Consider the following 12728-nt stretch of genomic DNA (forward strand, 5'->3'; position numbering starts at 1 on the left):
CCTCTATGCCTTTTTAGACTAAACGCTTCCTATTTTAGAAAATAAAATAAGTTAAATTCTGCCCCACTAATCAGCTCTAACTATAAGCTTTATCAAAAAAGGTTTTGAGCCTACTCTTAAACGAACAGATGGTGTTTGCCTCCCGAACTGAAAGTGGTAGATTATCCACAGCAGAGGAGCTTGGTGGCTAAAAGCTCTGGCTCCTACTCTACTTTTAGAGACTTTAGGCCTGAATTCTGGGAGTGTTGTGCTCTAGTGGGTTGATACGGTACTAACAGCTTTAAGGTAAAAAGGCTCTATATTATTAAGGGCCTTGAAGGTGAGGAGGAGAATTTTAAATTCTATTCTAGATTTAACTGGAGGCCAGTGTAGCGATGCTAATTCTGGAGAAATGTGCTCTCTTCTCTTTGTTCTCGTCAGCACACGTGCTACGGCAAGTTGTGGAGTCGTTTAACGAATTACTGCTGGAGCCTGATAATAGTGAATTACAATAGTCCAGTCTCGATGTAACAAAGGCTTGGACTAGTTTTTCTGCATCTTTTTGCGAAAGGACATTTTTTTGATATTACGCAAGTGGAAAAAGCGGTCCTAGAAATTTGTTTTAAGTGACTATTAAAGGATAAATCAGGATCGAAGATTACTCCCAAGTTCCTGACTGTTTCATTGGAAGCAAGGGCAATGTCGTCCAGCGCAGCTGTACCTTGAGATAATGTATCTCTAAGGTGTTTGGAGCCAAGTATTATAACTTGGCTCCAAAATTGCGGGTCATCCAGGTTTTTATGTCCTTGAGACTTGTTTGAAGTTTATTTAATTGATTACTTTGTTCAGGTTTTATATACAAGTATAACTGGGTGTCATCTGCATAGCAGTGGAAATTTACCAAGAATGTCCTGATAATGTTTCCTAGTGGAAGCATATATAATGAGAATAAAATTGGGCCGAGGACAGAGCCCTGTGGAACACCATGGTTAACTTTGGTGCGCAATTCTTTGGTCTGAGAATTTCATCATGGTTGCTGGAGCGCCAATTCCTTTCTAGTTTTCTTGATAACTGTTTTAAGTAATTTGTCTGGGAATTATATCATGGAGATAATTTACTATGTTTTTTTGGAGGCGCTATTGAATCTAATGCTAATCATAATGAGTCTGCAGAGTTATCGCCGAGGTGGTCGATCTCAATAGAGCTCGGTTTTTTTAAAGGGGACATATTATGACCATTTTACCACAGTTGATATGGCTCCTTGGGGTCTTAATGAAATGTCTGTAACATTTTTTGGTCAAAATACCACAAGGATCATTTAAAACAGCACCCTTTTCACCCTGTCTAAAACAGCCTTCCTCAGATTGACCTGTTTTGAGTGCCCCCCCTCACCAACAACCCACCCCCGTCTCACTGCCCCGCCCCCGACACACATACACAAACAGACACACACACACACATCTTAAATCTCCCCTTAGCATATTTAAGGTTGTAAAATAATTTTAAGTCCCTGTCCTACACATATATTTCTGTATCCGTTTGTTGTTTCTTCATTGAAGCTACAATTTTCAAACTACTACAGCTTCTGATAAAGATGTACATTATTTAAATACATGCATTAGATATGTGTTTATACACTATAATTGTACGTGTTTTTATTCATACAGGGCATATATTCTGAGCGCACACACATGCACACAAATCCAGTTTCACGTCTTATATCCCCCATTAGGATATTTAAGGTTGTTAAAATAATTTTAAGTCACTGTCCTACACATATATTTCTGTATCTGTTTGTTGGGTTTCTTCATTGAAGCTACAATTTTCCAACTACTACATCTTCTGATAAAGATGTACATTATTTAATACATGCATTAGATATGTGTATACACGCATATCTACACTTAAAATATGCGCTGCTGTACTCTCAAGCCCCGACGAGAGACCAGCTAGCCGCTGAGAGCTAGCTCGACTTGAGGGTTTTGACGTCTCAGTCTGGTTGTTGTCACGCCTTCACTCCCGGAACCCCTCACCCAGACCCTGGTCTGTCTGGGTTCCCCTCCGCGTGGACTGACGGTCCGTGTGCGGACATGAAGGTGAGCGAGCAGCGGAGGCTTAGCTCCAGGCTAATTTGTTCAGCTGCTAACGTTATCTGTGTGCTGCGTTGAGGGTTACTTGGATATCCGACCTCCTGCCACATAGCAAACATGCATTCGTTTTCATCGATGAAAAATTAATGTCATCGACAAAATTCTTAATGCTCAATTCATCGATCGTCGATAGATTATGCCCATCCCTAACATACACGAACAGACACACACAGACACACACACACACAGACAAAGGGGTCGTGGAGGGGCTACAGCTTTGGAGGCTAACACTGCTGCGGCGAAATGCACTTAAAACGCCGGCTATGAGTCTATTTTAAAGCGAGCGACGGAGGCGGCAACAAGCAGCTGGTGACCGGCAACGTTTCGTGCAGCTTGGGATGCGTGGAGCAAATCTGTATGGGCCACAAAAGTTATAAGGCGCAACTCTCTCCCCCCCTCCTTCTTCTCCGCTTCACCACTCGGGCATCACAGGAGAGGCTGTCCGCTAAGCGAGTGCCTAAGCACGGGTACAATGCAGCCGGAGACCGGGGGGGGGGGGGGGGGGGGAACAAGTACCGGTGCTATGGGATCTCTCCCCCCACCTCCCAGTTCGATGCTTCCCGGCCGGGGTTCCACATTCAATACTGCTGTAAATACGTTCACAAGCAGCCATTCCAGAAAGTGCTGCAACTTTAAACACAAACTAACAGCAAGCTAGCGTTAGCCTGCTGCTGCTAACCGTAGCGGGACACACACAGGGGACACACAGGCTGGAGATTTGTCACAGATCGATAATGATGATCAAATGAGACATACCCTAGCCTGACGTTGTCAGATTCACAATTCTAGTCAGAATGTGAGTCTGAGACCGCTCCATTGGGCTGTGATTGTGGGGCGTGTTTCAACTGACCAGGAAGTAAAATTCCTCTTCGCTCAATTGGATAGACCTACAACCAATCAGAGCAACGTAGTATGTGACGTATGCTAAGCAACGCATTGTGAGTTATTTACTGACCGGTTCAAACCGGACGCTTCAGCTGGCTCCCATCCACTCCCATGTTAAAACTTTGTGCCGGTCACACTGGAGGCTGAAGCACCGCGAGGCAGCCTTGGCGCAGCGCGGTGCTTCAGCCTCCGGTGTGACTGGCACAAAGCCGAGCAGCGATCTACTGGATCAAAGGGTGATATTATTAGCGCTGCCCGGCGGTTCAGCGTTGCTTCAGTGTCCGTTGTGAACAGCCAAGCGCCGGGGCAATAGGAATTAGCGCGGTGCTTTGGCGTCGCCTCCATGTTCTGTGTTCCTCTTTCAAAATGAATGCGCTGTCGATGGCTTCTGAAACAGACTCAATGACAGCATCTACACATCTCAGCTCTCCAGCGGCAGGCATGTTTGTTGAAAACGAATTCAACCCAAGGGCACTTTGATGACGTGGTTGATTACGTTACCGTTGATCATCTGTCAATTATCGTATAAAGCCCGCCCTGACAATCTGATTGGCCCGGTCGTGCATAATTTTTCCTCAACGGAGCGACTCCAGACCGAACTGCCCGACCAAAAATGTTGTTGTGGGCGGGGCTAAGTTCGTCTGGCTTCCAGGCTAGACATACCCTGCAGACGTGGGGAACCCTGAGCCGGTGAGACGTGTCCGACTCTCAGGTGTGTGAACTCAGCAGGAGCATCGCCAGCCTTGCAGTGAGCCGCCCGGGTACAGCCAGGGACCAACCCGCCACCGAGCAGCTGTCAGCCTGCTGCCGCCGGCCGGCAAGCCGGGCACTGATTGCTATGAGGTTAACGCCACCTAGCTTACATGTCACCGTCAATTACCGAAACAAAACAACAGCTTTTCTAGTTGAAGACACTCACTGCGACACGAGACGCTAACTGTCAACGCTTCCCTGTCCGTGGGGAGATCAGTCAAGCAGCTGATGCTAACCGTAAACAAACACTGACAGGTCCACCAGAAGCGAGCCGCTGACATGGAGCCAGCATCCCGACGACATCACCCAGCGAGCCCGAGCTGAGGAGGGAGCTTGGGCCTGTGACTTACCCCGACCGAAGGCTCTGCTTCTCGGCCAGATCTCCGCCTCCCACCCCGCTCACCGGCTGGTTAGGGTCCCCCCTTGGCTAGCCTCCTAAGTAACCACCGGCGCCTCGAGCTGAGTAGCGTGCTATGGCTCGTAACATAACCCGGTCTCCTCCTCCACCAGATCTCCGCCTCCAGGGGGGGGGGGGGGGGCTATGCCATATAGACCTCTTACATAGAGGAACCACAACAAATCGTGGGAGTTGTTTTTTTCCAGAGTTTTTGGGACGGTAGACATGCCAGATACCCAAATTAAGGTGTAGAAGCACTATAAAAGTGAAATAATATGTCACCTTTAAGAATTTGTTCTTTATATCTACGGATATTATGGGTTTAAATGTAATTGGAATTAAAGACAAAATTACTCACACAAGGGCGATCTTTTAGCCATAGATCAATGACCGAGATCTCCAGGGTCTCCGCAGTGTCTGGGTCTCCCCACTCCAGCTCAGACACCAGACAATCAAAATAATAAACTCTTTCAAAAAATAAACTAACCCCTGCTGGGTCCATATTTTGGTCGGATTGCACTGTTACGATTTGTGGAAAGGAGATGGACCCAGGAGCAGAGATGTTGAACAAGAAGCGTATTTAATCTAAAAAGATACGTTAACTAAACAAAAGCACAAGGAAGCTTACATGAGGCTCAGGAGCTCAGGACAGGGCAGGACAGGAACGCAGAATAGAACAGCAACATGGAAAATAATCCACCAGGAAGCAACAGACAATCCGACAGAGGACAATGGGAGGACAGAGGCTTAAATACACAAAGGGAAGGCAGGGGTAATTGGCCACAGGTGCAACACATGAGGAGTTAGACAGACACTCACCAAGACAGGAAGTGAAGACAGAAACAACCCAAAATAAACAGGAAACAGAAAACACAGAGGCTGAAATAAACAAACTAAAGGGGAGAGTAAAGGGGCAGAGGGAAGGTTTTGCATGGAGCAGTTTAAAACTAGCCAGAGACCTGTTACTGTCCTGTTGTCAGTAACACCAACATGGCTGTTCCCCTCAAGGTCTACTGATTTGTAAAGTTGAAAAGTAAATATTGTGGCAATATAGTAGTTTTTAGTGGAGGATGTATTGCATTCATTATACAAAACATTTATTTCAGTATATACAGATGGATCCAAAGATCCTATTACAGGAAGGAAATGGTTTTGGTTTCATTATACCACACTTAAAAGTTTCAGTGAACAGGAGAATCTTAGATCATTTGTCAATTTACACGGAGCATGGCAGCATTACAGTGGGTAGAATAGTTACAAATCAGGAAAGTTGTTTTCTGTAATAATTTGTGATCAGCATTAATGTTGTTAAAGTAATTTTCATTTAATAATAGCCAGCTTTAGTTATTGAGATATTTTAGAATGTCTAGATTTCAAAATATGAATATTTTTGAGTACTTTTATGTGGATTCTGTCACACAGAGGAATAAAGGGCAATGAAGGAGTGTATTTATTGGCTAAGCAAGCACACAATTATGAAGAAATCATGGAAATTACACTAAGTGAATCAGAAGCAAAAACAATAATAAAAATAAACAATGGGATGTAGCTCACACAGAGAGCTACCGAAGGAGTTGAGCACAGGTAGGATACCAAAAAGGAGCACCAAAGAGGAGAAAATCTTTAGCAGGCTGGGGATAGGACATACTAGACCCAACAATACACTTAATTTAATAAACAGACATCCAACAGGTTTATTTGATTACGGTCAAATCAAGTTGTCAGTGGAGCATGTAATGCTTCGCCTTAATAAGTATGTTAGAGAACAAATCTAAGGGAGACAGAATTGGACAAAATAATTGAATATGGCATAGATAACTCTGATTTATGCTAAAACACAGAAGAGCTGCTTTCAGAAATGCACTGGACTCCTCGGATCCTCCCTATTTTCTCCGGAGGAGGTGCATGTGTGAACCCAAATGTCTAAGTGAGACGGTCCGCAATTTCACTTACTGTATCTGCCTGACCTTCTAGTATGAGGTCTGTAGAAATTCAGGTGAAGTCAATGTGTCAACACAGCAGGGTATCCCGGCTGGATACACTGCAAGTGACTCTTCTGACGCTTGACAGAAGCAAAAATGAAAAAAGAGAAAACTAACACAGACATAGATTAAATGTTTACATCCCATTAAAACATTTGTATTCCTCCCAGTCTGTGCCTGATACACTTCCTGTTTTATTGTTAACTTATTGGTGCACATGTTTTGAATTGACAGAGTGAACTCCACAAGAACTGCTCATCTGTCAGTGAGATTTCCACTGCCTCCAGCAGCAGCCAGCAGGCCTCTCTGCCATCTAAACACAACGACATGGACTGTAGCTGGAAGCCTTTTGGTATGTATCTCGACATTTCAGGCTTTTTGGTTGACTTTATAAAGTTTGAGTTAGAGGTTTTTGTGAACTAGATGTACTGGAGTCATCTGAGTACTGTTGAAGTAAATTATACTTTTGATCAGCTACTGGAAAACTATCACTCTTCAAATGTACAAGTCTGATAAGAAATATAACTATTTGATATTGAGATATTGGCTGATAGGTATTACATAACTATTTACTTAAAAGAAAAATTTTAGCACACTGCAGCTTTTACAGTTTATGTTTATATATATATATATATATATATATATATATATATATATATGTTTTTTACTTGATATTCTCAGATAAAAGCAACTACAAACAGCTGCTGGGAGCCATGGACTACTCTTTCCTCTGTGCCTATGCTGTTGGAATGTACCTCAGGTGAGATGAAGTGGAGTTTTATTTAAAGCAGTGTGCAGAGTGAATTGAGTCAGTCTGAGTGATAGAATAAAAATCTGTATACATAAACATTTCACATTCAACCATTTTTACATTCAACCCTAATATAATTTTTTCTTTTCTCTTTTTTCGATTTTTTTTCCTCAAGCTCAAAATAGTCTTGCAGTCGAGTAATACAAAACCCATTCGAAAAACATGATCAATTGATGATATAAAGCCGAGCCTAAATGATTTATCACAATTAATGCTACCTATTAGATGGTTAAACAACAGCCACTGCTCAGGTTGAAAGGATGGGTGGGGAAGAGTTACGCCCGGGCCACACAGGCTGCTCCTAGTCTTGATGACCACTCAAAGTCATCTCATTTTTTTTGTGTACAATAAGGTTATACAAACAGGCCAGGGCAAATACTGTGGATTACTATAATACAAAGGAAACTTTTGTAATCTTGTTTATTTATTTAGTCTCTCTCTCTCTTTGCATTTTATTATCTAATATTAACACACACAGACACACACACACACACCTGAACACCCCTGTACTCAAGAGTGGTGGCGGTTAGTTGTGATGGGAATGGCCAGGCATCGGAGTCTCACGTTAATAGGGGTGCAAAACCCCAATTTTAGGGTCTCGGGGTTGCTCACCAGGGGACTTGGTGGATAATGAATAGTAAATAACTAAGAGTAAGCTGTTTGTTAATATGACCACTGTGTGCCCATGCAGTGGCATCATTGGAGAGCGTTTGCCCATTCGACTTTACCTGACTGTGGGAATGCTGGCCAGTGGCCTGTTCACCTGCCTGTTTGGACTGGGTTATGTATACAACATCCACAGCCTGGGCTTCTATATTTGTATCCAGGTAAGATTAGTAAATCATGAATTGATCACGAAACACCTGTCTTAAAAGAGTTGAAGCAGAGACCATAAGTCAACTTGAATTGCACTTATAGCCCTACTCAGCAATTGTGAGTTTGGGCGGTGTTGCATCGTGTGAAAGACAGCTGCCCCCATGCATGCTGAGATGAAGATGGTATTTTCACAAATAGTTAATTTTTTAATTCATCAAACTATACTTATACCTTAAACGTGAAACCATTAACCATTGGTGTGCCTTTGGGCACTCAATAAATCTGGCTATTGGTAAAATATTAAATATTGATATAAAACATATAAATATTAAATAATAATTTTAATTAACACTAAAGCTACCTAAGGGCACCACCCTTCAAAGGAAAAGCCATTTTATTAAGTATCATGAAAGTCCTAAGTACAAAATTGGAAACTCAGATTAACAATTAAATTAATAATTATAACCAAAATTACCAATTCAGTAGTTAACAAAGTTGAGGGATATGGAGTTGTTGACACTGTAGAGATTTGCAAAATGTGGATGAGGTCACAATTATGTCTTAAGTTTGGGGAAATGTGTGTGAAAGGTGTTGGTGCCAGGTTGGAGAAAGTAGTTAGAGTTGCATGCAAAGAAAAACTGTGAGGATCATAAAATAACTAACATTCGCTTTCAAATAACTTATCAAAATATCACAGCAAAACAAATCAAACTTATAAACCTCACATGAAATAGAATTAAACGGTCCTTTGCTTAGCCTAGTCTAATTATTAAGCCCAGTTGTGCTAGTAATTCATGAAAAGGGGAAAAAGGTCCCTTTTGATGTGCTGTATGAAGTCAAATGAAGTGATCTTTCTTGTGTTTGGCCTGTTGTCAGTGGCGGTTCTATATGGAATTGCGCCCCGGGCGAGACCCCCTCCGAACTACTTTCTTTCCAACTTGGTTTTAGAAAAGCGTCTCTTGTTTGTCCCTAACCGGCTGCTTCATAAGAATGAGCACGGTTCGCCCCGTGCCCAAAACTGCCACTGCCTGTTGTTTTGGTTCTTCTGGCAAGACATAGTTTTGAAGCAGCTTGTGCTGAAGTTCTGCCAGCTTGGGTAGGTAGAGTTTCTCCCTGCCTGGGTGAGCAGGAGAGGTACCTACTTCTCCTTCTGGATAAATTATTAGAAAGAGATACAATAGAGGGGCAACTGGATTTTATTTGACCGATGACCTTATGGGTCATGGGCACACAGTGACTAATAGTGGTTAAAAGTTGTGTCCAAGGGTAGATTAACACCTAGGTGTGAAGTTGAAGCACCCTGGGAGACTGAGTTCTGGAAGCTCTCCTTTGTCTCCACAACAAAGAAGACATGTGGTTGCAGTTTTTGGCTACACATGTACGCCCATCTATTGCTCACAAATACTAGGTCCCAACAGCAGCACTTGGCACAATCCATGCGCTGGGCAGCGTGGACGAAACAGCTCACCCTGATGCTACATTCATTGTCGAGGAAGACTTCAACCACTGCAACCTTCGGACTGTGCTCCCGAAATACTTCTATCATGTAAACCTTCCCACAGATCGGAATGCACTGGATCTTGTTTACAGCAACATCCATGATGCATACAAAGCTGCCCCCCACCCCCACTTTGAAATCTCAGACCATAACTCCCAGTTCCTGTACCCAACCTACATACACTTAAATGAACAAACCCATTGATTAGACAACTTAAACTCTTCAGAAACTGAGACCATCATGCAGGATGGTTTCTCAAAGTCAGACTGGGATGTGCCTAAAGCTGCAGCCACACTGCAGGCCTTCAAGGCATGTGCTACAGAGCTGGCTGATGTTCTCCTCTTCATGTTCAACCTGTCCCTCTTACAGGCCACTGTCCCCACTTGATTCATAACCGACACCATCATCCCAGTTCCCAAAAAGAGCACAGTGACTTGACTATAGGTCAGTTGCACCCACTCCATCAACACAAAGTGTTTTGAGAGAGTGTTTCCGGCCCACATTCATAGCAGTATACCTGAGACGCTGGACTTCTTGCAGTACGCCTATCGCCCTAATAGAGTAAGTGCCTCAGACACCATCTCTTCTGCCCTTCACATAGCACTCTTCCACCTGAAAAACAAAGATGCCTACATCCGGTTATAACTCTCATCTCTGTTAAGAGATGCACATGAACAGTATCGATTAAACATAACAATGGCTTCATCTAGGGCATTGCTGGTCTAGCAGGTTTACCAGATGTCTTATCAACATTCTCTCGCTTCACTGTGATGCAGATGACATGTTTGTGCTCTCGTTTAAGCAGCAGATCTTTCTGTTCCGCTCGTGCACTTTTAAGAGTTTTTGATTAAAGAGAATCTTTATAAACTTTGTGAAACGCTGTCTGTCAATTCTTAATTATTTGCGAATCTTGTAAATTCTGCAAAGATTATATATGAAGTTCTTCTTCTTTGTGTGCATCTGTCCCAGTGTTGTGGCTCAGTAGTGGTGTGGTCGGTCAAGATGCAATGCATTTGATGATCATTGTAGATGTCAATCATGCAAATCTCAAACGCAGGTCAGACGCAAACCTTGTTAAAATAACGATAGCAATCACACAGCAACAAAAAGATACATTACCTAATTGCTATGCATCCTGCAATCAGCTGTCTTTTTCACTCCTTCCAAAACCAGACTAGATTTTTCAAACAGGAGAAGTAGCAATGGAAACACTACTGCTTTTGTCCACAGAGGCGCCAAAATCAACGAAAATGAAACGTTCCTTGTAGGAGCTATAATGCATCTTGGGATCATTCAAACCTTTACTCAGAGCTGGCCACTTGTGATCAGGTCTGCCTAGGTTCTTTATAATACCAAAGTATCAAATTAGCACTTTCAGTGTATTTCCCTACAAAATCTCCTACATTTTCTTGTATTTACCAGATTTAGCACATACTACTTACTTCAAGTTGTTCTGTCTGTGTGTTGTCAAGAAAATCTATTTTTTTTGTTACCTGCACCGTCTGTCTGCTGCACCTGGCTGCACCTCTCGTCTGAATAATTTGGAAGGCATGTTGCTGTTGTGCAGAGAACCTCCAGCTTCGTTGTGCATGTGTGAAAGACAAACTACGGGTAAAGTCCATACCCAATTCTCCGGACTTAACCCGCACGTAATGTCTGAAAATGGCTCTATTGTACTTATGCTTTAGCCTTATCTCTAACTTGTAAGTAGCTTTGATTAAAATATTAGATAAATAAGTAAATCGAATGGAACATTTATGTTGTCTTCATTTGTCCTTTTGTGATTTTAGGTGGCTAACGGATTGGTCCAAACCACTGGCTGGCCTAGTGTGGTGACCTGCATTGGCAACTGGTTTGGAAAGGGAAGGTAGGATCTAACTGTATGGAAGTTTTCTAGAAGCTGCTGAAAGGATATTTCAGGCAGCAGCTGATGTCTTATACAGAAGATTTTAAGGTAGTCTTGATGCATAAAGGAGACCAGAAGGTGGAACAATATACAAACGCTAATGCCGGGGATAAACTGGAGGCATAAGTCCAGAGAAGTCCCACGAAACGCTTACTTTCGTCGCCGTGTTATTCCATTGGGCTGTACACACTGGCAACGAAGCACCGCGAAGCAACGAGAAGCGCTCCGGCCAGCTCAGGATCTGTAACAATGGTTTGGGCATCTGATCTATTTGTTCTGCTTGCCGCGAGCTAATCGGGCCAGAAATCACATTGTTAAGTGATCTTAAACTATATAAATGATGTATGATATATATGATCAAATATGAGTCCCATACGTTTGATTTTCTGCGGTTCTCCTGAAGTTTAAATTTCCCTGATTGTGTCCCCCCCCACGACGAAACTGTAACCCACTGTAATTGTTTTTTAAATGATGTACTTAATCCACACTATTCTCCTGTACAGATATAATTTAATATACATGATATACATAATATATAGTTGCATATACAATAACCAGAGCAAATTCCTTGTAGGTGTAAACCTACTTGGCAATAAAATACTTCTGATTCTGATGTGTGAGGATGGTCAAATATTCCTCAACTCAAACTTTTCTTATTTTTATTCTTAGTGATACTCCAACCCCATCCTGCTGCTACCACTACTGTAGGTCTCATTCATTTCCGACGTAAGAAAAGTTGACTTTTTATTTCACTATTTACAAAAAACATCTATCATGAGATTATTCTATTTCAAGTAAATTTTGTAAATAATACACATAAGACTTAATTTTCTTCGAATTTAATGTTTTACTTGGCTTTTTTGATCCGATCACAACTGAGTGACCACATAATATGTTAGGTAAGTTTAACAAGCTCATTATAGATAACAACCCTGAGATCTCAGATTCCCTATAGTATATTTAAGTCAGCAGTGTGCAGACATTTGGCAGTGTTGCTGCAGTTACTTTACAGATTACTTGATTTTAAAAGTAATGTAGTTACTTTACAGATTACTTGGTTTTAAAAGTAACTAAGTTAGATTACAAGTTACCTTATCAGTTACATTCAGCAGCTGCCGACAACACCCACGCTGCCTCAACATAAAAATGACAACCGGTTTTGCCAACACTTTAAGAGAAACTGCCGGAAGGGGCCCACCGCGCAAAAGGAGGGTTCCCCCAGCGGGTGCTATAGCTGAGGTGATCCGCGAGAAGGAACCGACACGCGTCCAGAGTCGCTGCCGCGTCCAGAGTCGCTGCCGCCGACCGTTGGTAGTTGTGGTTAAACCGGGTTTAACCACAACTACCAAAATAGTAACGCATGGTGACTTGGACAATTAACTTTGATCTGATTACTGGTTTGGAAATAGTAACGCGTTAGATTACTCGTTACTGAAAAAAGTGGTTAGATTAGAGTAACCTGTTACTAAGTAACGCGTTACCGGCATCACTGCAAGTTGGTTAACATGGTAATTACTTCTCAGAGCAGAGACACAGTAGTTTCATGCAGTG

General features: G+C 42.4%; 1 protein-coding gene across 9 annotated transcripts in view; it reads left to right on the forward strand.

Moving 5' to 3' along the window:
* The window catches only part of slc37a1 (solute carrier family 37 member 1), a 67740-nt gene that overhangs the window by 21584 nt on the left and 33428 nt on the right, over positions 1 to 12728 (forward strand). For 8 of the 9 annotated variants that reach the window (XM_062402596.1, XM_062402588.1, XM_062402593.1 and 5 more), the window contains 5 exons: positions 6381 to 6498; positions 6828 to 6906; positions 7649 to 7784; positions 10820 to 10882; positions 11062 to 11138. In XM_062402596.1, the coding sequence (XP_062258580.1) occupies positions 6474 to 6498; positions 6828 to 6906; positions 7649 to 7784; positions 10820 to 10882; positions 11062 to 11138 (380 nt within the window). In that variant the 5' untranslated portion in view covers positions 6381 to 6473. The remainder of the gene's footprint in view (positions 1 to 6380; positions 6499 to 6827; positions 6907 to 7648; positions 7785 to 10819; positions 10883 to 11061; positions 11139 to 12728) is intronic. The other variant, XM_062402592.1, reaches the window with a different exon arrangement.

This window comes from Platichthys flesus, chromosome 13 (assembly GCF_949316205.1).
Source record: "Platichthys flesus chromosome 13, fPlaFle2.1, whole genome shotgun sequence".
NCBI classification, from domain to species: Eukaryota; Metazoa; Chordata; class Actinopteri; order Pleuronectiformes; family Pleuronectidae; genus Platichthys; species Platichthys flesus.